Source organism: Anopheles cruzii, chromosome 2 (assembly GCF_943734635.1).
Source record: "Anopheles cruzii chromosome 2, idAnoCruzAS_RS32_06, whole genome shotgun sequence".
Taxonomy (NCBI): Eukaryota; Metazoa; Arthropoda; class Insecta; order Diptera; family Culicidae; genus Anopheles; species Anopheles cruzii.
Window position 1 is genome coordinate 45,306,774 of NC_069144.1, and position 25,612 is coordinate 45,332,385.

The 25,612-nt window shown below is 54.4% G+C and overlaps 1 protein-coding gene across 1 annotated transcript in view; it reads right to left on the minus strand.

Annotated features, from left to right (window-relative positions):
- Positions 1-25,612, minus strand: part of LOC128277873 (uncharacterized) — a 69,901-nt gene that overhangs the window by 9,716 nt on the left and 34,573 nt on the right. Inside the window, exon 2 of the mRNA XM_053016464.1 lies at positions 23,007-23,604. Within this exon, the coding sequence (XP_052872424.1) occupies positions 23,007-23,604 (598 nt within the window). The remainder of the gene's footprint in view (positions 1-23,006; positions 23,605-25,612) is intronic.

Genomic DNA, 25,612 nt, shown 5'->3' on the forward strand with positions numbered 1-25,612 from the left:
GTCACCAGCCGGACGGACTCGGGTGGCTTTGCACAATCGCACACACAATTTAAAACTATTAGCTCGGGGTGCCCTCTGGCGGAAGAGATATGTGACCTTACTCCGCCCAGGACTCCCATTCCAGTACGGCCCGTGAGCGGGAATCTTCCCGGAGCCGGACGAGAAACCAGAAGGTCATGTTCGGGTTCAGCGAGGGATCACCCTTCACCAAGGACCCTGTGAGTGTCCTCCCCAGACACCGGTTTCGCCGTAGTAGTCGTCGTCGTGAGCTTAAATCCTGCCCACAACAAGCTGATTCCGATTCTTGCTGATAGTCGACATGTGTTAGCCGACGTCCAGGCTGGCAGTGTTCGGCCGTAAAGGTGTACTGACTGACCAGTGGCCGCTGGAATCCAGCAAAGAAATCCAGCCGTACGCCGTACGTGGCTGGCTGGATAACGTTAGTGGCTTTAAAAGTTTCCGTAGCCGACAGGGGACTTCCCGTGGTAGGTCGTGTTTGTGTTTCTCCGGGAAACATTTTAGTTTTCCGGCCGAAGCTTTTCGGATGGAAATCCGGTGGATCTCGAGAGATGAGAGTGAGAGGGGAGAGCTAGAAAAATGTTGACCAGCCCCGGGAAGTCCAAAGATACCAAAGAAGGAAGATTTCTCCAAGAAACTGGCCTTTAGTTCCGGGGGCCACAAAAGGGTTATATCTTGGGCCCGTTCTCGGGACCGTAACCGAAGATCGGCATAGGAGACTACCGCAACACACTCAACCCTCTGCCCGAAATTGTAACATTACGCGGTACGGAACCGGGGCACCGGAACTTAAAACAATACCGCAGTCACCGGGCCGCCGAGCCGGCTCACCGGCCCGGGGTGCGAGATTTCTGTTCGCCTAATCCCGGACTCCCGGTGCGGAGAGCTGAATTTGTCACTCCCAATCCCACTCCGGTTCGGTTTTTGGGGCCGCTTGGGAGCCGCAGAGGCAGGCAGGAAAATGGTACATCACCACCACAGAGCTTACCATTGTGCTTGTGCGTGTGTGTGTGTGTGTGTCCGGTCTCCTTTTAGTGTGAACCGCTTTCCCGGGGTGCCCCACTAATGCTACATAATCGTCTCCGGTTCTCGTTCTGTCGGTCGGCCAAACAAACACCGTCTTGGCCTTCTTTCGCTGGACGTCTTAGCGCCGACACCTTCCGGGGCCCGGGTGTCGGGTCCCGAGTGTCCCTGCCCCCCGGGGCCAGACCCGAGTGAAGAAGCCGGGCGGATTTGCTCCACAAAATCCCGACCCACCGCCGCTGCCGCCTCCGTAGGCAAACAATCCCACGGCGACCCACTCTGGTCGTAGCGTCAGCCTTCGATTAGATTTCGCCAAATAAACCCACTGAAACGGACTAATCCAATGCCGGGTCGGGCGCCCGGCGAAATCTGTCATCCGGTGCCGGGTTCGGTTTCGGTGGCGAGATTTGTCAAACTCCACCGTCCGCGCGGCACGGCTATCGATATCGGGCCCCGGGGGCCAAGGTTCGCAATCGGATAACGAAAGCCACTTTCGGGACGAGACGGACCAGGAAGTTTGCCGTTGAAGCCACAGCTGCGTTGCCCGCCCGTCCGATTGACCTCTTCCGGGGGTGCTTCCGGGATGGGAAGTTAATCTCATCACTCCATTTGCCAGGCACGCGGACACAATGGATCGCCCGACCGAGCCGAGTCGAGCGACGGACCAGAAAGAAATCCTGAACCCAGCTTAGTCGTTGGTCACACTTTGAGGCCACTCCACTCCGCTCCACCACCGTCATGGGCGCGGCGCTGCGGATTAACGGTATCGGGACACGGCCCCGATTCGGATCGACAGCGCTGTCACCGGGATGACACGTCGCTCCGAACTGGACTTTCGGGAAACCTAAACTAAACCAGCAGTTCCGAAGGAATGGCCAACGCGTTAGAAACGGACGGACGGCAAGCTTCCGGCAGAGGATCAATCGATGCCCGGACGCGTATCGCGTTGCGCGGCGGTCGTCCTCCTGAAAGTCAATTAAAATAATTCCGATCCAGCTGAGCTCGCGCTGGAGTGGAGATATAGAGAACTTTCCCTTGCAAGCGGCGGCGCTGGATGGGGGGCCCCGGGGAGTGGTCTAAGCCACAGCGGCGACGGGTCACATCCCGTCGGTCCGGCCATCCTCCCCGAGAGCGCCTTAATCCTGACGGCGGTGGCGCTGAGGGTAAATCCTTTTACGGTTCGCAGAAGAAACACACACCAGCGAGCTCCAACTAATCAGAGGAGGACGGGCGCACCAGAGTGTCCCGCACACACACACACACACTCTCACGGGGAGCCGGATTTCCGCCATCCATCCATCAGACCATCCGGGTCGCAGGCAGGAGACGGATTAAACTTTGTCAAATATAGACTCCAACGGTAGCCGCAGCAGCAGCAGCCGACTCTCTTCTCCAGCGCTCCGGCCGGTTTCGGGATTTGATCCATGGTCCCCCGCGCGCTCTCCACCAGCAGGCCCTCCGCTCTGCCCTGCCCCGCCGCCTATTTACATTCGGATATTGCCAACTAATAAGGTGCTCACAAATCACTATCTGGTCGCTCGCACCACAAGGCAGGGCGATATCGACCAGGGTTCCGGCGTGTGGGTGCGGGAGGAGACTCCACCACAGCTCAACCACCCAGCCACCCACATCCCGGGCGGCTGGTTCGAGTGAGTTCGATTCGATTGGAGAACGTCTTAAGATGTCTTCCGCCTTCGGGGCCACGGGCCTCTCTCTCTCGAGTGGAATCTCTACTAATTAGAATGGGATAAGCCGGTGTGCGTTCTTCGGTGGCCCGGGCGGGGCCCGTCCGCGGAGCCCTTACTCCCCACCACACGGGTCTGGAGGCCGGAGGAATTATTTCTTCCATTTAATTCCATCCACCTAACCGGTCGCAGTGGCTTCGGAAGGAACGTCCGGGAGCTTCCGGACAAGGACGCACAGCACAGCAGCAGCAGCGTGTGCGTATGTGTCCTCCCGTTCGGGTTTGCGATAAATAATGATAACAATACTAGAAATATAGTAACGACGACGATGATAACGACGCCACTGATGGCTGATGGTGCCGCTTCCGTCGGTTTCCCGACTGTGTCGGAGGGCTCTAAGATCCTCTCGAGCCGAGCGAAAGACAAGACGCGGTGGCTCTACGGCGACGTCCCAGCTGCACATCGAGAGCCCCATCCTTTCGAAGGGCTTTAGACTACGTGCGCGTGTGTGTGTGTCTATATTGGCAAATCTTAAGGAAAAGGATTAAGCAATTTGTCGGTCGGTCGGTCGGTCGGTCGGTCGGTCGATTGGAGTGCGTGGCGCTCGTCGGATAGGTGGCAGTGATAAGAGCGAAATCCTCTGCCTCGTACCAGCTTCCGGGTAGGCCAGGACTGGAGACTTTTGCACCTGCGCTGCGTTTGGCCCACGGCCCTACGACGGCCTACGGTTGGTTAAGAAGATGTTTAAGAATATATTTATTTGATTAATAATACCTTTTAACTCGTCCGAGAGCAGCGCACAGTCGGCGAACGGGCCAAAGCTCTCTTAAGGCTTGGCAGCCCGTTCACTTACTCGGTGGCTGGCTCGGAAACAGCTCGGGGTTCGGCGGAATTTGTGATTTGTGTGCGAGAGATGCAGAGATTCCGCCGTTCGATGAGTTAACGCCCGGTGTGCTCGGGCGAAACTCGAAATCTTGCTCTCCGTTTGCCTTGGGCCTCCCGCCCGCGGGTGGCTTCTTCCCGCTTTGCGAAGTGGAGATTAGGAACTTCAGGACCCAAGGATAATGATGTGTGCGCAGACACATTCATAGCGGGTGAAGCCGTGAACGTGAATGGAGCACACAATCGAACACCGAGCCGAACACGGCAGACAGCACTCTCCGGTACGGGAGCCATTAAAGCGGAAATAAAACCGTAAGAGGAATGCAAATTTTCGATGGCAAGTATCTCTATTTTATCAGTTTATCAGCCCTGCTCAAGGCGTGTGTTCCTAAGACAACTTTCTGGGGCCGGAGTGGCACATAATCCGACTCGATTGATTCCGTCTCGGCTAATTCCCTCGGCAAGAGAGCCACCCGATGGGCGATGGCTTCGGCCATCATTTCGGCTTTGGGTGGATGTCACTCTCCGAAGTCGATAATTTGACGGATTTTTTCCGGCCGTTTCCTCCGGTCCGCCCCATGGCTCGTTCGTTCGTTCATGGGGATAAGGATTAAATCCTTCATTAAAATTAATTCAAGATAAGAGTTAAGAAAAACAGAAGCCATCCCCGAGGGTGAGGTCCGCGAATGTTGGGTGGACGAAAGTTTTTCGGGGCGGACCCGGTTCGTGGACGCTTTCGCGATGGCCTAATCTTGTGGTCGGTGTGCTATTTCAGGCTGAGATTTCCGTGCCACCACGGCGCGCGCCCTTCACGTTCCCGGTGTGCCCGGTGATAATCGTTTGCAAATCGGCTTCAAGGATGAATGGGGGAGCGAGAGGCAAAAAAGGCACCCAACATCGATTTGTGGCTTATATTTAACCTTTCATCCGGTGCAAAGCACGAGATTCGTGAAGCATTTTAAAATAATTCATCAAGTTTCATCGAAAGAAATTGAAATAAAATAGGAAGAAGTGAGACACCTGGTTTCTGGTTGCATACCTTAAGGCGGTATCAGCGGTACTTGAAAAAGATGTTCGAAGTACGGTGTATGGTGGTTTGCATAACTGTAGGCACCTCAATACTATTTAATAAGGTTGCGTGTGACGAGCTAAGTTGAATGGAAATGCCTTTTATTGCTTTTAGCAACAAAAATGGCGACTCTCACTATTTGAATTAATGCCTCCGAAAATTCTTAAATGTCGCGGTCCGCCGCCCATTTTAATAAGACAATAATCAATTGAAATTTATTCATCCCTTTCCCAACCAAAGGCCAACTGATTGCGCTTATTCGGAAAAACTCTTTTTCGGAAAAATTGGGCCCACGTTGGGTTCCATCACCGCTGTTTTTTTTGGGTGGCTTCTTTCGGAAGGCTGTTTTGGGTTCGCGCAAGGCTTTTAATAATCAACCCGCGGTGGAAGTGGCCGAAGGCTAAGCCTCTGATTAACTGACGATGCCGCCCCGGAGCCCCCTGTGTCCCCCGGAAAATGTGCGCAAATCAACGCAAATCACCGACCGAATTTTGGTTCGCCTCCGGAAACGCAGTGGACGAACGGTTGCGAAAACAAATCCCGTGGAAATCCCGTGGCGTAGATCGCCCGGCAAAAGTTGCGTCGACGGGTGCCGGCAAGGCCCAGCGCCCGTAGGGATAAAGCAGGCCAGGCTCTCTCTTCAGAGTGTGTGAGAGAGAGAGAGCGAGAGCGAAAGAGATGAGCTGCCCGGGAATAAGTGAATTTAAAAATAATTCGATGAGCAATGTGATCGCGGCGCACGATTGGCAGCCAATTGACTGGCTGGCGGCTGGTGGCACGGAGAAAATCGCCCGGTTTTTCTTCGTTTTTTCTCCCAGGGCCAGGGCCGGAGTGTCATTGATGATGCGCCATTTATTTTATCATAACGATTATTGTTTCCCATCAAGAAGCTTGGATGCCGCGCTGGGTAGGCAACGAGAGAGGGAGAGAGAATAAGTCGAGTTCCGCCGTTTTTTTCCGGCCACCCGTTTTTTGTGTTTCCTTTCCCGACGGCGGCCGGTAACTGTAGCGGTCTCCCTTTTAATCCTCCCGGCCGGCTGTTTCCCTTTCGCTCGCTCCGATTCCCCGAGAGCTGAGGATTGGCAGGTGGAAAATCGTGGCCCACGGTTCATCTGCTCAATCACGTAACGCGTATTGACGGCGGCGGCAGCGGCGGTGACATTCGCGTAAGTGGGTGGTGATTATGTTGTCCCCCGCCGTGGGCCACTTTCGCCCACACCCAGCTCGCGCTCTCTCGCTCTGTTTCCCTGCGCGCCAATCGAAACAGTCAATCAACCGGCACCGGTTGGCCGGCCGGCCGATTGGTAGCGACGGTGGTGATGCATATTAGCGGAATTACGCTGCCGCGATGCGCCGTGGCAATATAATTTTAATTCCATAATAAGCGGATAACTTGGGACGCACTCATGGGAGCGCGTTTGCCGTGGGATTTCGCGGGGTTTTTTGTGCTTTGCAGTATATTTCGCGACCCGGGGGCGCTGGGGATGATTTTCAATCATATGAACTTTGCATCAACTTTAAGCGTGGTTCGGAAGTTCGACATTGAACAAGGGACTGAGTGAGTTAGGAAACAAATCATGATCGTGCTTTACTGGATCCCTGGACCTTCCACGTCGGTGTGGCAATGGCCGCAAGGACCACAGAAACGGCAAAACCAGCAACAAAAAATCCCGCCCATAATCCCTTCGTGAGTTGGCGGGTTTTGCGTATGGCTCCCATCGATCCCGAAGTTGAGCCATAATTACCATAACCAGATCAATTAGCCCCCCCCAGAGGGGGGGTGGGTGGTACAATCCGGGGTGCAGACAGCAATGCAGTCAGTCGTCGCAACCCGCAGATGCACTCCGGCACGGTAGCACGCTGTGTGCGATAATGCGATGTGAAGCGGGCGCATCGATAATTGAATCGATGTCCTGCCTACCGCTGCCAGGAGCTGAAGGTTGGTGGAGCACCGGATTTTTAGTCCCGTCCGCGCACCGGAAATGCACCGACCACAACAAAAAAAAAACTGGCGCATAAAGAAAAAATCACCGGATCCGGCAACCAATCATCGGTCGGTCGGTCGGCCGGCCGACGGATTAATCTTATAAGCTGCTCTCACCCGATACCTTCGTTCCCCTTGGTCGTGCGATTTGTGGCCAATCGATGGCCTGATGATAATGATGATGATGACGGTGGGCAGGTGAGCGATTTGGAAACCACAGCGAAGCGGGACCAAATCTGATTAAATGTTTAATTCCGGGGCGCACGGGGCGTAATTTCGGTTTTTGGTAAAACATTTTAAAATCGCGACCACGCCAGGTGGCCCGCCACTAATTGGTGGCACATCCGGACGATCGGCCCGGCCCGGTGGTAGTGACACTTCAATCGCCGCAGAAGCGAACGCCCCACAGATTATAAATTCTAATACTTTCCTTAGCCTCAAGACGCAGCCCGGTACACTTACGTGCATAATGCGCCGGGCTGGCCTAGTGCGCTGCCGAAAGGCTTACCGGTACCAGGGCTACCGGGTTTTGAGGGAAGACCCTCCGAAGCTCTCCAAGCTGGGGTTTTGTATTTGCCGGCCCCTCCTCAAGGGCCGCTATAGACGTGTCAAAACGTAGCCGCACCAATATTCGACCTCCGAAGTCGAGAAAACCGCAGGGCCCGGTGGGCCGAAGAAATCGCGGCTGGCCGGCCGGTCGGGCGGTGTTCTGTGTGTGTAATGTGATTACGAGTTTTGCAACTGAGCCTAAGACGGGGTAACACTCGTCGGGCTTTACGCCCGGGCCGAGCCGGGCCGTTGACGCCCAACGGGGTTCGCCTTGGCCCATCCGGCCTTAAGATGGTGTTTAAATCTGTTTAAACAAATAAGATTTGTGGACTAGCTGCGCCGTCGGTTCGCTTGGCCGTTCGGGCCAAGGAATCTCGGGCTCGTTTTAAAGCGGGCCAGGTCCGCTTCAATTCGATTAGCTACGTGCGGGTGTGCGGGACACCACACGAGGGGGCCTTCGGAGGTACAGTCAATAAGTCATTGCGCCGGATTGCCTGCATTTTCTAATCGACCAGTCCACGTTGGGACACGTTGCGTCCGATTTGCCGATTGCCATCCGGGTCGGATCCGGTCCGGTATTGGTTCATTTAAAAATCTTAAGCTTTTGGCGCATTATTTATCGGCCCCAATCGTTGGCTTGCCTACTGCGAGACAGATCCCGGGGAAAGCGTTCCGGGGGAAATCTTAAGAACTGTGGCACGATCCGGGGCACCGAATAAGAAGCGGAAAGAAACAATGCCTATCATCGGGACCATCGAGAGCTGTGTCTTCCGAGTCCGAGTCTTACCTGGCGCTCCGTCCGTTTGTCCCCTGCTCGGGTGCTGTCAATAGTGTATCATTGCGCCGAGTGCAGAAGTGCAAAGCTCGGTCGGTCTGCTCGGTCGGAACAGGGCCACCGAGCCACGTCGGGGCGACCCACCAGCACCAGATAAGATTTATTCAAGATTCAATCAAGAGAGCGGCAGTGCGGCACCGGCGACGACGGACAGCTGGCAAGCATAAGGAAATTATCTGTCACGGAGGTCTCTCGGTGGACCCCGGGTTCCAATCCGAGGCGACCGGGCTTTGGTGACGGTTTGACAGGTGCGCCACATCCCATTTCGAACCGGGCGCGGTCGCGGGCCGTCCACCCGTTGGCGAGGCGGGTGGCATGAAGAACAATGCACCGCCCCAAACGCCGCCTGGCCAGGAGCGACGCGTCTTGGAGCGTCTTCGGGGGCGAACGTACAGAAGCGATGCTAAGTATGATATATATTCGTTTAATACTTTATAGGGCCAACGGAAAAGATCTTTATAATTTGCCCTCGTTCGACAGGAGGTAGAAGAAGAAGGTGGGGGGGGGGGGGGCTTAAGACCGTCGCCGGCTACCGGAGAACTTGTCCCGCCGTCGAAGCCCGGCATCTTAAGACCGAAGGTGCAAGTGCAGTCGTCGTCGTATAAACACGCCCGGCCCGGGACACGCCGGGAAATAAAGCAAACCCAATGAAGCGAAAGGACTCTGAAGGATGTGAGTCGGTCGTCGGTTGGCGCACGGGTCAGGCGCACACCGACGTGCGTTCCGCTCCGTGCAGAACGGAGCGGACGTGTGTTGAAGGATTTTCAGACAAATCCGTCCTCGATGCCTTAATCCTTTTAGGCAAACGGCAGACATAGCGCTCTCCCGCATCGGGCCGGGACACTGATCTGCCGTCGAATGTCGTCGTCGTCGTTCCGTCGACGTGGTTCCACAACACAGAACCGTGGCCGTGGCCACCGTGTGATCAAACGGCGCGCGTTTGTTTGGCAAGTTCATAAATTAATTAACTTCTTCACACACACACAGACAGTCGCAGGCGTAGGAAGTTGATGAAAATTGGCTAAACTCGTAACTCGGAAGCAGCCAAATCACGCGCCGCGGCCACGTCCACTTCGTTCGTTTGGCGAGGCGCGTCGAACTTTCCGCGGCGGGTCAATATTTATCGCTTTCTCGGCCGTAGGCGTTTGTCGAGTCGAGTCGGGATTTTGAAACAATATTTAGTGAAGCGAGTGAAGTTGCCGATAATTGGTGTAAAGTTTAATGAGCTCCTTTTTATATCATAACACGCAGAAAGCAGAGGTCACGAAGCAAGGACGAGAACCGATGCGCGATGAGCAGTAATTAGCGCATGCACCTCCTAGAACGGGCGCAACTGGTTGGATTAGACCGCAAATCGACCGCAGGAATGAAAAAATCCCCCACAAACTCTCTTGACGGGGTGGACGACGACACCGCAGACGACGACTTCGGGCCACCCTCGGCGTGGGGTTGGCCGAGCGGCAAAAACAGAAATGCCAACCCCAACTTGTCGGGTCGGGTGGGTCGTGTTACGAGTCGTGGCGGACAAATATCATATTTTCCTTAATCCCTAATCCTACTTTATCTTGTTATGCCCGAGAGCCCGAGAGGCACGGCCACTCCCGGTTGCGGGGGCCAGCGGGCAAAAATCACATACACGGCCCCGGTCCGGTCTAGTAGTTTTCGGTGAGGAGGCTATCGAGGTGGTGTGGGGCCGCGGCAAGAACGTCGCGCGGTGCTTAATGCGACTTTGTCGCACACAGGTTGGTTGCCGGGCCCACTTATGGCAAAGACCAGTTCGCTGCGGCGGCCGCAAGTGATTGGCCAGCCAGCGAGCGCGGCGCAATCTTGAGGTTAGCGTAATCCCTGCGCCCTGGCCTCGGGATCCAGTGTATTTGCGTAAGAGGCACTGTGCCGGCGTGATGTTTGGATTTGCAACTGCAATTTGCAGTTGACGGGCCCCGGGGCCACTGGGTTGTGTGTTTGCTCACGGATTGAGGATTACCGGTTCCAGTACCGGTGGCGGAATGTCTCGCCAACGGAACGCGTGAATTAATGCGAAGTGATGTGTGTGTTGCTTCTGGTGCCCCCTAATCCAGGCAGCCAAAGATTAACCCTCAGCATCGTCTCGTTCCGTGGGCGCCACTCGCGTTCCTCACCGTGAGCGAGCGTGTGGCTCTCACAACTCGCTCTCTCGCTCTCTCTTCTCACTGCCACTCACTCAGACGGTGCGAGTGAGAGCCCGCTCGGCCCTCTGCGTGCGATGCGTGCCGGATTTCCGGTTCGTTGGCCGCACGCCCGTTGGTGGAAGGGGAGCGATAAGTATACAAAACAAACGACCCAACTGTAGGATTGCCACCCGCCCGTGTGTGTGTGTGTGTGACCGTGACAATAATGTCTCATCCACTCACATCGTGGACCCCGCCGGTGGGGAAAAGCGCAACATCCGGCTCGCCGGCTCGGCTTCTCTTTCGCACGCAGGGCACCGGCGAACAGGGATTAACACATACTAGGAATTAGAGCATTAGCTCGTGAGCCGTGGCCGTGGATTACTTTTCCTCTCGTTTCGCGCTCGACATCTTCCGCCGGTCGTGTGTGGGTGGCCGTGACGCAAACTCGTATGCAAACCGGCAAAAAACGCCGGCATTAGTCGCCGCCGGAGGCGATGAGGAAAAAAAAGGCGCAACAGAAGTTCGCCCACCGAGTGTAGCAGGAGAACAGCATCCGGAGACCGTGGCGGGCCCGTCCGATATCCTTGTTTCCTTCCGGTTGCGTGGTGTTACAGGAAGTTGTTACGCGGATGACGGCGCGGACACAAAGCGCACCACCGAACGGTACGCCTGTCGTCGTCGTCGTCGTTGGGGAGACGTTGTCAAGTTGAACGACAGATTTCTGGCTCCGGTGCGGTGTGTGTTTTTGGTGTTGCTTATTGGGTTTAATTCAGATTTAATAACCTTCAAAATAACAGTAGAGCATCATGTGCCATTAAAGGTAGCCAGCTTTGTACTTTGTAATGCAAACGGAATAAAAAGCTTAACGAGAAGCGGATAAGAAAATTATTAAAACTAATCAAAATAGTATTTGCAGAAGAAGCATTATTTAGCGCCAACGTCATCCACGCTTCATCGTAGTTGTGAAATATTTCAACGACCACAACAGTTTTCGAAATAAGGCGTTCGTTATAGGAACTGTTCAACGCGCGCCCATTACACCGAAAACCGAAGCACACACACGCACACACATTATCGTGCCTGTGGCGCGCGGTATCCTAATCTCCACGACTGTCCTTTCGAGATTAACTCCGAGCAGCGCCGGCGACAACGGAGCCGCTTCCGTGGCCGACCCGAGGGAAGCGCCAACGTTCCACCCACCGCGGGGCGGATTATGGCCGAGTACATCATCGCGTGTGTGTGTGTGTGTTGGGGTGCCCCATTGTCACGGGGCGCTAATGTCGATGATGACGCCGCTCTGATATGCTGGATGCTATTTGTGGAAAAGTATTAAAAATAGTCAGCGAGTGGTGCGAACGTATTAATGTTTATCTTCCCCTGATAGAAGGTCCTTAAAAGGGTTCCGAATGTTGCTATAATAATTATAGCACGTTTCGACTGCACTTTCAGTAGACCGGCTTAAAATTCGGGTAACGAAATTTCGAAGCCCGCCTAGTTCGCTCCTCTGCCATACGGGCAAGAGGCAGTCAACCGTGTGCGGAGCGGTCCTATCGGATCAGTTTCATGCATAATCTCGTTCCGTCTTCCTCAGTAAGTGTCACTTTGTGGTCTGTCTCGTGCCATCTTCAGGGGGGGACTAGAAAGTTGGAGGCTCGCAGAAAGCTCCCCGGAACCCCAACCCAACAGATGGGATGGAAATCCATTTCTTCGGCTTGCCTTAAATCCAAAATCTATAAATTCTATAGAATTTCCGACTTAATCCTATCTCTCACACAGCCCTGCGCCGGGCCGGGGCTGCAACCAACAATACTCTCCACCTGCTCCAAGACGGCAGGGCAGGCTAAGATTCATAAAGGAATCCCAACACACACACACGAGCTGGGACACGAGAAGACACAGAAACCGAAGCTCTGGTGGACCGAAAAATCCTCACTCACGAAGCCCGAGCCGAAGGATCAGGATTGGGGGACCGGGACCCTCCTCGCGCCCGGTCCCCGTGGTAAGGTGTTTCCTGTGTGCCCACCATTGTGTGTGTGTGCGAGGCGAAATCTGTGGCCCCCACGCAGCCCACAGCGGCTGCCGAAGAATCTGTGTTAGGATAGAGATAAAGCTTCTTAAGGATTCTTTCTCCGCCACTCCGACCGACCCGGGGGGGCCGGGGTGGTCCGCGGGGGTTTTTGGTCCCGGTGCAGGGAAACTTAGAAAAAGGGATAAAGTATGCGGCAAAAGGATTTAACTTCCTTCCTTCGCCCTGTCGCGTCTGTCCGCTCGCACTACCGCTTGCCATTGAGCCATTACTGGCGCTTGGTGCCGGAAGATCCGATCCGAGGCGAGGAGTCTTAAGATTTCTCCACCACACACACACGCACACACACATCCACACATTATTCGACCTTGGGCACTCAAAATCCGCACGTCGCAGGATCGAAACCCAGGAAGACGTTCGGTCGAAACAAGGCGGCAACCAACTCCTTCTGCCGGCCGGGAGTGGTGCTGAAGCAGATAAACATAAACCGGAATAAATCACGTTCCAGCATTCATCCGCGCGGCCAGCGCGCTTCCGGCGGCTGCTGGCAGAAGGCGGCGCTCGCGGGGACACAGCTCCGGAGAACATCAGCGCAGCGGTTCTAATTGGCTGGTGATAAATCATAAATTCGCCTAGTGCACCGCGTACTATCGCCGGCCACAGTCTTGGGCTTCGATGTGTTGTTCCGATGATCCGTACCCCTTTCGGGTGGGTGGCCATCCGCCTCGCGCGGGAAAAGTGACTTGCCAAAAACACACCCTTACCCAAAAACGCTCCCAACACCACTCCTCCGCGAAGACTAATAATCCGCCGACACGAGCCACGCACAACTTAATTTGTTTGTAATGATGGCCCCCGGGGGCCGGAGTGGGCGCGAGGGCGCGACGGGGTGACGGTGTGAGAGCCGGCAAACTTTCCGTCGGGTTCCGTCCCCTCGAGGGCCGCGAACATCGCGCGAGGGATGGAAAAATAAATTGTTATCGTTTACTATTAATTAAGTGCTGCCTGGGATAAGGATGTGGTCCCCTCGGGCGCAACAGCGGGAACGACCGCACGGGGATGCTTGCCCTCTCGCTCTCGCGTGCTCGCGAGTGGCAGGGATGGCAGGGATGATCCCTTTTTTCACCTTTCCCCGGGCGCACGGCGGCGTTCGGAATTCGATCTGACGCGGGCCCTTTAATCCCTGCCCTACGCTGCTTCCGTGGCTGGCCTCAGATTTCAAGGCCCACCGTAAGCCGCGGATGTTAGTGTGTGTGAGTGTGTGTTTATCTATCACTCCGTTCAACGTCACCCATCCGTCAGAAACGCACACCCCATAAATCGTGCGCCACTTCTCGATGCCAGATCCAGACTCCGGTTGTTGGCCGCAAAGGGCGCGCCAGTGTGTTTGGCTTTGGCGTTTGACACAGTGCCGTGCAGAGTGTGTGTGTCGTTCAGCGGACCCTTGAAACTGTTAGGGATCGAGAAGTGGACAATCGAGAGACGGCTACATCGCAATGATCGCGTGAAGCATTTGAACATTCGAATAAAATTTTATGCTGCGAATTATTATTGCACAACTGCCGGCGACGATTCCTGTCGGGCACTGTGTGTGCCGGGAACAAAACAGACGATGAGTGAGCGAGAGAAGAAAACTGGAACTGGGAGCACCGCACCCAACCCGTCGCCTGGCAACACCCGGCGGCTAAATCACGCATCAACAGTTCCGAGAGTTTTCGGGCATTTCTCTGTTTTGGCCACGGTTTTCTCGTTTTCCGGCCTCACGATAATCCGCGTTCTCGCTCACACGTGCGCCCGCATACATACATACACACACACACACCGGTGGCCACGTTCGGCCAAAGAAGCCAGACTTTTTTTGTCGGTGACGCAGGGCCTGCGCTGCGTCAAGAAGCGTTAGCGTCGACAAAAGCGAAAGGATATACCCCGGTGCCAGCCGTGTGCCCCGTGCCCGGGGGCCGTTTCCTCGGGATATGGATTAGGGATTAAGTGTGACCCGACTGGCGGGCTGTACCGAATGGCCGTCGTTTTATGGAATATTATTTTTCGAGTACTATAAAATTATGTATCCAACAGTGGCAGAGGTTACGTACTGAGTGAGGTTATGTTGTCGTCGTTGAGATAGGTTAAGGACATACCTGAAATTAGAAAGAAAGAAAATATGATGAATAATTTTCTTAAGCAGTTTGTTTTATTTAAAGAGATAAGATGAGCTAAAATTTGTGATCACTTGTGATCAGTGATGTAACCGTCGAATCTAAATGGGAATTTTAAAAGTGAGGTTTAATAATTAATAGGAAAACCATATTAAAAAGAAAGAATAACGATACGTATACAAACATATATTAAATGTAACGGTCTCTGTGGTTTCCACATTGTGTTACTTTCGCTGTACTTTTGCCACGCCATTTGCTTAATTTCAAAGATTCCTTCAATTTGAATACGCCAACCCCACAAAATATGTTTACGTACTGTGACCGATTAAAACCGAACCACACGGGCCGGCGATCTCGAGAAGGTTATCCTCTCCTTTCGATCGGGGTCTGTGTTTGAAGTGCGATTCCATTATATCCGTGTGGCACTGCTGTGTGGAGCGCATCGTCCGTAATCCCTTCAAGGAGCGCGGGCGCGAGAGCGAGAGAGAGAGAGCGAAAGCCGCGGCGAGGGATATATCGCTGTTCACTGTTTGCCGAGGGCTTAAGAGGAAACTTTACCGTTCGGTGGCGCACGGTGCAGAGCCGACGGTGAAGGGCTCCCGCCCTAAAGGCAATCCGGCGACGGCGACGACGATGGCGACGAAGAATCCTGCGATCCGCGACCCGCCACTCTGCCACGCCGCGCCACGCGGAAGGATGATAAAAGGGGACTGACGACGACGGTCGGTCGGTCGGTCGGTCGCCGAATATCCGGCTCTCTATCATTATCTCTATCCCGGGCGGGGTATCCGGGCCGGGCAAGATATGCACATCCTTCCCAGCCCACCAATCCTCGCACACACACACACAGACGCAGACCGGGAGCAAGGAAGGGCAGCCCCTTCTGCAGTCGATTCGGCACGGCACACGGATGGGAATAATGTAAATCCTTTATCCCTAATTCTTTATCCTTTCAGCGCGGTGCGCGCGGCTGCCGGATTTTTATTCCGTCAGATGGTGCAACTGGCCCGAAGAAGGGTGAGTCCGAAAGGATCTCTCCGTTGGCCCGGCGTGCACCGGTGTGTGTGTGTGTGGTGGTGGTGCGAAAAGGGGCCCCTTTTCCTGTAGCGTACACACTCACACGCGGCCGGCCGGCCGACAGGACGAAAGAATTTCAGCACGTTCGGTTCGGTCCGCTATGCTTCCATTGCTTCCATTGCTTCCATTGATGGGATTAGGGCTAAATCCAGATAAAAGGATAAAGCATTATTCTTCTCCTCGGAACGCTTTTTTCCCCCTGTGGCTGTATGTGTGTGTGTGTGTGTGAGAGAGAGTTTCCCTTTCGGGCTCGGGTTTCGATTCAATTCCGCGCGCCGTCCGTCCGTGGGGATGAATGGTCTCCCTATATGTACATACGCGCATTAGGCTCCGGCTGTGTATGTGTGCCAACACATGTAGCCACCCGGGAGCTGCAGATCCTCGGCTGTGCTAAATCCGTGGCCCGTCAGTTGCTGAAGGCAAAGTTTTCGGCAATCCCTCGGCCCTCCTCTGATATCCTCGGTTGGGTGGGGCGGGCGGGTGGGTGGTCGAAAGGACGCCCACGAGACGCCCGCGTTTCCCGTTCGCTTTCGCCGCACAGTTCACTAAACCCAACGCCAGAACGCGAACTCCTCCCGGCTTAGGATTTGCTCACAATAAATCTTATCTGGCGCTCGACAGCTCCGGACGGAGAAAAGCGGGATTTCCTTCCCGTCCGCCCCCGTCCGACCCGCTCCTCATCGTCACCATCGTCTTACGGAGGGTGCGTCTCCGCGCGTCTTCACCTCCGGTCGCCAAGATGCCGGATTTGGCCAACGGAGCGAATGGATTTGTGGATTTCTTCGGGCTCCCTACAGACACACAGGCACACAGTGCCACCGGGTGGCCAACGGACCAAGTTTTCCCGATTCGATCGGCAGAATCGCGGAAGGAGTCCCGGTCGGTGGGTCGGTAATCCCGACCGATCCCGGGCGAGGGGGTGGTGATTAAAAATTACGACTGAAAAACAAGCGGAAAAAGCGCATCCGCCGAGAAGAGATTATCGTTAAACGCTTCCCGGAGGAAAATCCCGAAAAAAACAGCGCCCAAAAAAAAGGGGGAAAGGCAATAAAGGCTGGGCGGCTGGGTCGTAATTAAACGAAAGTTATTACCGTCGACTCGGTCGGCTGGGGCGCGCGGGTTACTTTGATCGGTGAGCGGCGGCGTTCGCAATTTAAAGTGTTTTCATCATCAAGCATGTTCGCCATCTTGGACGTTGGCGAAAAATGGGCGAAATTTCTGTGAAACTTTCATCAAGCGACCGTCGAGAACCAATTCTCGTGGCTTCCAATTAATGACCCAAAAAGTAAGATAATTTTGACGGCCACACACACCCGGTGCGCCCGGTGTGCGCCCGGGTCAAGATGATGGTGTGTACTCCCGCCTATTGTGCATCCTTCGTGACGACCACGGCCGTCGACGTTGACGACCGTCGACACCAACAATGCGCGGCGCGCCGGCCCCCTCGGGGGCCAAGGATGAGAGGCCGAGGATTAAGTCGATCACGAGCGTGTGTGTGTGTGTGCCCGGATTGGGCTTCACACAAAAAGGATAACGGAAGCGGCCACCGTTCGTCAGTCAGCCAGCCAGCGTGTGTGTGTGGTGGCTGTGAGGGTGCGGCCGTCCCGAGCCGAGATGAGCTAAGACGGAAAGATTTCCCCGCGCCCCCTATCACACGACCCCCGCATACGCTCCCTCTCTCGCTCTCTCTCTGCCCCTCGTTCGTTCGGTGCCGGAAAAAGGGGCCAAAGTATCCGTGTCTGGAGATGTGGGCGCTGGATCTGTTTCACGGCTGTCCGCGTATGTGTGTGTGTGTGTGTGTGTGTTTGCATACACCACCAGACGGTGTGTTTGAGGAAGGATTTAGCCTCCTGGCAGCGGCCACCCCGACGGCCTGTTGCGGGGTGTGAAGACCCGGCGACGAGCGGAAGCGCTATCCTTGGCTGAACCCCGAAAGCCATTGAACTAACAGATACTATCGGAAACCCGGGGCCAGCGAGCGAGAGAGAGAGAGAGAGAGAGATTGGAAGAGAGGGAGCGAGACGGGCGAATAATGGAGAGGCGAGAAGCAGGAACTGGGCCGAACAATATCCTTGCGGATGTGTCCTAAGACGATCCTGGCACCGCGGAGGGTGCTGTGGAGCAAATCCTTGAGCGCGGCTGTCGTTGTCGTTGCCGCCGCCGTCGCCACCGCCGACGGCGGTGGTGGTAACGTCTTGTCGAGTTTATGTATGTACGGATTAAGAAAATCCTCGAACGAGAGAGAGGATCTCGAACGTACCGGATGGCGACGGATGGCGTACGGATCGAAGGCCTTCACCGCCGTCGGTGGCGTATGTGAAACGATGTGGTTTGCGAGACACTTTTCCGGCGAGAAGCGTCCCGGCCAGCAGTCGGTTGTTGGTGAAGGTCGGGAGCATCAAAATCGATAGCGTTTGATGGCGTGGCCGCGGCCGCCTGGTGATGAAACGCGGGAAAACCACGCAAAAGAAATTATTCACGGTCCGCCCGGTTGAGGTTTTTGGTCGGAGTTGATTCGGGTTTTTGTTGCCGCTTGGTTTGGAGACGCCCGAAGGATTAGAGAGTCCCCCCGAGATGGGTGGAACGGGACCGCTGTCCGTATCCATTATGTAGGACGACGGGCGACAAATCCTCGCCTAAAACAAATACGATACATCGATACGCGGATCCTGATGATGAAGATCCGGACGGTGATCTCGTGGCGCGCTACGTGACGGTGTGTGTCCGTCGGACAAATCGGACGGTCCGGCGAACCGTGCTCGGTGTCCTTTCGCTGCCGGAAAAAATCTCCGCCGACACTCGCAGGACGACACCCGGAGACGTTTATACATAAATAAAGCTGAAATCCCCGTAGTGTGCTCCGTACACTGTGCCACCGAAACCCGGGAGTTCCGCGAGAGCGGCTCCTTCACGTGGATTGAACGATTTGGTGATAGTTTTGGGGTTTGTTTCCCTCCCCGCGCCGTGTTTTTTTTTGCTGCTGCTGCCGGTCGCTCGGGACGAATCGTTCGGCTTAGCACGCGATCGCGCCCACGGAACGTTCCTCATCGAGCCGGGCCCGGGCCGCCGAGTGTCCCACCATAAATCCTTCACAGGTGAAGGCGAGAAACTGCAACACGGTGACATTTCGGTGGTGTCGTGTAAAGTCTTCCCCCGGTTGGGCTGGGCGCACCGTAAAAACGTGAGCCACCAAAAGCCTCGCTCTCGCTCACTTTCCCAGAGGCTGTATGAGTGAGGCCATCGAAAGGAGCCGAACCGGACAACAACGTCCAGGTAGAGGACCATACCACACCACGCAGCAACAGCAGCAGCGGCAGCAGCGTAATCCCGATTCGACGACCTGTTTTTTGGAATCGGCGAAAGGATTAGGGATTTTTCGCGAACGGCCTCTCGATGCTCGGGCCGTTCGGGAGTTCTGCGAGTTGATCGCACACCGATGACGACTGGCGCTGGTCACCGTATGGTCTGGACTGTGGAGCGCCAATAAATGGACACCCGTGCGGATTTTCCGCAGCAAGGATTCGCTGTCGTCGGCCCGGACGTTCGCTTCGATTCGATTGTGCGAAAGGTTAGGTGTTTGGGGATGTCAAACGAAACATTTTGCGGATTTATTTAATCTACATTAGAGATCGGCGAAATGAAACATTTGTGTGACCCCGCCCGGGGGGGGCCGGGGCGTTCCTTAATAATTCTGGGAACCACTTTCTGGGACCATGGGCCACCAAACATTAAATCCTTTTCTAGCCGGTTGTTGCGTACCGGGCGACCGGAATGTTTATCCACCATTATTCATTCGAGTCCGCGGCCCCCGACCGAGCGACATTAAACATGCCCCGGAGCCCGAGATAGGATCGATGATTGCCGGCCCGGTCCTCTAGGGGGTACTGCGTTAATCGTTTTCGCGCCACTCGACCCGATGGCCGCTTTATCTTTCACACCATCCACCGGATTGGTCACTTCTCGTTCGGCTAGCGGACCGCGCTATCGATGGTACTATCGTGTTACGGAGCCCGGAATCGGAATGCCGGTCCAACGACGATGACCCGCGGACGGCGCAACAGAAAACATTCAAATAATCGGCCACCGACGCGCGCTGGGCGCAGGGATCCTAAATCTTGTTCAGCGTCCACCGGTGGCGCTGGTGCCGTTGTGTCGATTAAATGGCGCCCGGTTTTGAGATGCATAATCCCGGAATGCATCCGGCTGGCCAGCCTGCGGACGCGTTCGCGTCGTTGCGCCATGGCGTGGGTTTAAAATCGATTAAAAACCCCCGACCTGAATGGATCGGCGTCCCTGTCCTTGGTTAGGAACGGGGTTCCAGTGTAGGGACGGCCGGCACCCGGAACCCATCTTTCTAAGCTCAAATCCAGTCCTTCCGGCGCCGGTGCCGATCGGTGCCGGTTGAACGAGAAAAAGGATTATCTACGTTTTCGGGCTCCTTTTTCACGCACATACTCAGCGCGAAGGATTAGAGAAATTTGTGCATTGTGTCACCCGGGAAGGACTCGCGCGTGAAGCCAGGATTTGTCAATTCGATCCGACCCCGCGAGTGCCGTGAATGGAAGAATTAAATAAATTGTTATGTTGCGGAGGGAACAGCGCCACTTGGTTGCCGTTAGCAACCAAGCTGCTGCTGGTGCTGCTGCTGCTGCTACGGTGATGGTCTATTCGGACATGGGGCCACCACGAAGTTTGATTGCCATTTTATTATCCCAAATAAATAATGAACCCGACTCAAAAGCCAAATTGTAATCGGTCTCTCGAATGTAAACTGTTACCATGGCCGCCGAGCCTCGGGCAATCGGGGGAAATCATTTGCCAATCATCATATCCTCTATCGCTCTCATTAGCCCGCTACCTCGCCAGCTTGCGGCTCGCTTGCCGAAAGGATTATCCCAATTAGCGCGGGAACAGGCCGCGGTCAATTGATTGAATGATTTGCAATCGTTTATGGAGATGGGTTTCTTTTCAATCGTCATCACCGTCATCATCCCCGATAAGCTGCCGGAGGAGCCAAGCTTGACACTTGCTTCTTCGAGATGCGTGCCCCGGTTCCGGTTCCGTGAACGTGACCAAGGTTTATGCTCACACCGGCACGTGTGTCCGTGCTCTTTGATCTCCCGTAAACTGATATCCGAACGGTGCGATAGGCACGCCGCTCCGGGGCCATCGGTAGGCCCGGTAGGGCACGGCGAGGATGAGGGCCGACGGATTTGGTGCCAGTATCCCACGATCGTGTTCCGCTTCCGATCGGGGTGGTGCTTACGAAAATTGGCCCTTATCCGCGCCCGGGCCCCGGATAACATGTGCCTGTCGACCGACCCACCGAAAAGCACGTAGAACACTCACCACCGTCATCGTCTCACGTCCGATGAAACTCCGATTAATATCCTGGGGTTTTCGGGGCCATTCGGGGCCAGCCTGCGTGTGGTTGTTCTGTTTGGTGAAGGATAATTCTCCGGCCGGACCGGAACCGGACGGCCCTGCAAGCGGCGCACGTTCCATGGAGCTGGCTTACAACGATCGTTCGTACCTCGTACGGTTGCAACCTCCTGGCTCCTGATGATCCACCCGCGAACCCGCTCGGTCTATCGGTTTTAATCCATCTAATTTGGATTCTATCTTAATCTTCTTTCCCGGTTCAATATTTACTCGTGCGTTTTTGCGTCCATTTTGATTAAATTCACACCGAGTTTTACCCAGCCAGTGCCGGGGCGAGGAATTGATGTCCGCAGCATTTAATAACTCTTATTACATCGACGACATTCAATATTAATTCCCATAGTCGCGAGCAACGAGGCAACACTCTGTCGACAACGGTCCGGCAGCGGTTGTGGCTTGGCGGGCTCGACGGGCTGGCCACTCATTTATCCGCTTTGATGAATGCATTTACGATATTATGTTGGGGAAAATTTACAATATAAACGATAATCATCTGGGGGCTGCCGGCTGGAGTGGGCCCCTCCCGATCCCGGATGCTGTTGCGGCCCACTGTTGCCATTGGATTCGTCCTCCGGCAAACATGGTCGGCGTGGCGATGTATTGCATCAAGGATTTATTATGTGCCCATGTGAGAGTGCACCAGCCAGCACCGTTCACCAACACCGTTCGTTCGGATGACAATGGACAAATCCGCCTAAAACATATAAATTGAGGATTGTACCAAAAATGCATTTCAATTAATCAAAATTGTGGCCCGTTTGGCGGCTAAGCCGACGGGACGGCATCGCCAGTGGCTCCGTGGACTATGGGTAATTTTGACGAACGTTATCGTATTAATAATTGGGACTAATTTGAAATGAACTAATGCTGTGGCAATGGGATGGTTGCGGAAAATCGGATCACGAATAAGCGTCCTATGTAAGGTGCCTATCAAACGAATCAATTCCTAAATGAAGCACATAACTATAATAATGTTTGCTAATAATTTGTGTGTTACAACCTTCTGTCCAGCAGCCTTTGTTGGCCAGCAGTATTATAGCGCCGACTGCCTAACTCTTTCCCGGGATCGGAACTCGCCAAACAACGGGCCGAAAAGGGAGCTGGACCTCTGGAATTAGTGAGCTCAACAGTTTCCAAAGGTTAACCCAGCCAGGCTGGGGCCGGGTTTGACTCACGGGCTCCCCACCATCACGGGATCCAGTGCTCGGGGATCGTCGGGTCAGCCGCCGCTCTGTGGTGGATAAAATTCGGACAACAAAACCGGCCGACCCGGCCCCGAACCCCGAACCTGTGTAGTGTACGGGCTAATAGTCCATGGCGTGATTTTTCCGTGGGCTTTAATCTGGCGTGACCTCTGTCCAAAGCTGCTGCTGCTGAGCCCACCCTGAGCCCGGCACGGCTCCGCCAGCACGCTAAGCGCGCACCGGTGTTTTATGTGTATTTAACGGATTATGCGCTACATCGTGAATGTGCTGGCCGGCCGTTCTTTGCCGAACGCTGCCGGCTACACACGGCTCGGCCGGAAATCCGGTCCAGTCCATGGTTACTTCACTGCGGACATTGTCGCCTCAATGGGCGTCGGGCATGTAAAGTAGCAAACCGGACATCGATGGGTGCGTTTAAATTACAGAAAATTGTACAACTTTTAACGCAAGTTAACGTTATTGTAATTATTAAAAGTGTAAAGGATATATCAAGCTGAACTCGGAAATTATTACCCAAATGTCCATAATCTTCAAAAGAGCGCATAATAAACATCATTCAATCCACTCAGCTAAATTAATTATCTGCTTTGACCGGCGCTAAGTACCCCGGCTTCACCCCGAAAAACCTTTCGACTCACACTCCGGTCCGGGCATCAAAGAAAAAGTGCTTCAATCGGCTCGGCTGCCCTTCCACGGGAGAACGGTGTCCGCTGCCCTCTGCCCCCCTGTCGTTGATGCTGCTCGCTGACCGCCAATTTGTGGCGTTTAGGTTTTGCCATTTTTTCTCCGGCCCATCATCACCACCCCGACAAAAGGACCCTCCACGGGGACGGGAATTAAACATAACGCACACACTTTTGGGAGTTAATAAACTAAATTGATTTTGCATGTATTGCGGAACCTACCGTTTACTTTGCTGAAGTCGAAATCCTGCTTCCGATCCTGCATCGCGGCAGCGGCGGCAGCGACGGCCGCGACCGGTGACTGGAGGATGGTCCGATCGATGCTGGCGGGACCGTTGGCGGGATTGGAGACCGGCGGCACCACACTGTCCCGACCGGAGACACTATCTCGCGCCCCGTTGCTGGCCCCGTTCTCGCCGGGCCCCGTCAGCGAGGTAGCGACACTGATGCGGGGCGTGACGGAACGGTTGGCAGAGGCGGCGGCCGCCAGCAGCGACTGGGACACGCTGATGGCCGCGGCGTGCTGCGGGGTGGACGGAAGGGACAGACCTCCGGCACCGTTGGCCGAACTGCTCGAGGTGGTCGAGCTGGAAAGGTGGTGCGCGGCTGGTCCGTTTCCATCGGCGGTCATCAGCTTGCCAGCGTGGCCGATGGACGGGGGTTCGGCGCAGCTACTGTTGCTGCTGGCGGAAGAAATGGTGACCCCGGCCGTTGCTTTCGGGCTGGCCATCTCGGATTCGTGGCCGGCGTGCGATGGAGAAACCGGCACCGAAGACTCCTTCTTCGGGGACTTGGTACGGGTGAGGGCTAGAGCCTGTGTCTGGAACGAAAGCAATGGAATGGGATTTATTTATTTATTTATTTATTTATATGTATAATTGGCTTGACGGGCCAGTGGCTTAATCAAGTCTTCTAATAAACTACCTAACAGAGGGATGGTCACCTGCGCTTACATCAATAGCATTTGTACGAAGTCTTTCACGGAAGCAGTCAAGTGTTACGTTGTAGTCGAAGTATATAAAATTGGCATTAAACTGTCTGCAAGCAAACGATAGTGGTTCGTATTGCCCAGCAACTGTACGACTAAAACTAACGGAAAGACAGATTGGCGCGGTGCGCGATGTATGAGACGGCACAATAAAATCGAGTTTCTCAAGAGTGGATCTACAATCGATCCGGCCCGTAATCAGACCAGCCACGAATAGACACTGGGCAATGACACGCCGCGTGCGGAGGGGTTCAATGCCGAGCAAGAGACAACGCGCTGGGTAGGGTGGCAAGGTTTCACGTTTAAAGAGACCAGTGCGGATTAGTGCATAGCGCGTGAAGTGCTTCTGAACTCGTTCTAGTCGGGCAATTGTCGACTCGAAATGAGGACACCAGATGACCGAAGCAAACTCCAGAATCGATCGGACGATACAGCAATAAATAGTTTTAAGACATACAGGGTCCCGAAACTCCCGAGTCATATGTATAAGTAATCCTAGCTGTTTCCTGGCTCTTGTTATCAGGCTATCGATGTGTTCCTGGAAGGTCAGCCGGTTGTCCAAGATAACGCCTAGATCCCTTACTCGCTCAACCCTAGTTATCAAATTACCACAGATCTCGTAATCCCAAAGTATCGGGCTCCTACTTCTGCTGAAGCTGACGGTTTGACACTTGCTAACACACACGGTCAGACCATTTCTACTGCACCAAGTCTGAAGGTTGTTTACGTCGGCCTGAAGCTTAAGACAATCCCTGGTGTCAGTGATCTCGCAAAAGAGCCTAGCATCGTCCGCGTATAATAGTAGCCTGGAGGCGCTTATCGAGTCTGGAAGGTCATTAATGAAGAGGTTGAACAGAAGGGGACCTAAGTTACTGCCTTGGGGCACACCTGAGGAACTGGTGAAGTGTTCTGAGCTGTCAGTGGCGAGTTTTACGTGGTATTGCCTACCAACAAGATATGAGCGGAACCAGTTGATCATGACTTCCGTAAGCCCAAGTTTACTGAGTTTAGCCAACAGCAGTTCATGCGGAACCGTATCGAATGCTGCCTGCAGGTCCGTATATATTACATCAACCTGCGATCCCCGGTCCAGGTGACGTCTACAGAAGCTGCAGAAGTCCATTAGGATAGTCGTGGTTGAACGCTTCTGGACAAAACCATGCTGCAGCGGGGTGATGATGTGCCTTGACCAATTGGCCAGGGCCTCACACACAATCATCTCGAAGACTTTAGCGCACGCTCCCAGCGATGTTATGCCACGGTAGTTTGATACGTCATGTGTGTCCCCCTTTTTCAGGATCGGCGTCATCGTCGAGCATTTCCACGCCTTCGGAAAGTAGCCCGTCCGTAGAGAGAGATTGAAGATCCACGATAGTAAAGGCGCTAGTTCCGAACTGCATTGTTTTACCAGGCGTGAAGGAATGCCGTCCGGTCCTGGGTTGCATGAATCCTTCAGAAGGTTGATAGCCGAGCATACCGTCGCTGGTGTCACAGAAATGCTATGAAACTGCAGCACACCTACAGGAACACTGGCAACCCCGACAGAAGACTCTAAGCTAGGGTCAGCTTGTTTAAATACGGATTTAAACTTCGTAGCAAAGAGCTCACATGCCTCCTTCTCATTACTAGCAACCAGATTACCAAGGTGCACATTTATCGGCGGTCCGGTTTTTGACTTCCTCTGGCTGTTCAAATGCTTCCAGAAGCGGGCAGGTTGCCTATATATCGACGTTTGCACACGGTTGATGTGATTATGGTATCGCGATCTGTTGTATCTTTTGTAGCGAAAGCTGGCGCAGTGAAAGTCGGCTTTTGATACATCTGTATTAAGCTTATGATG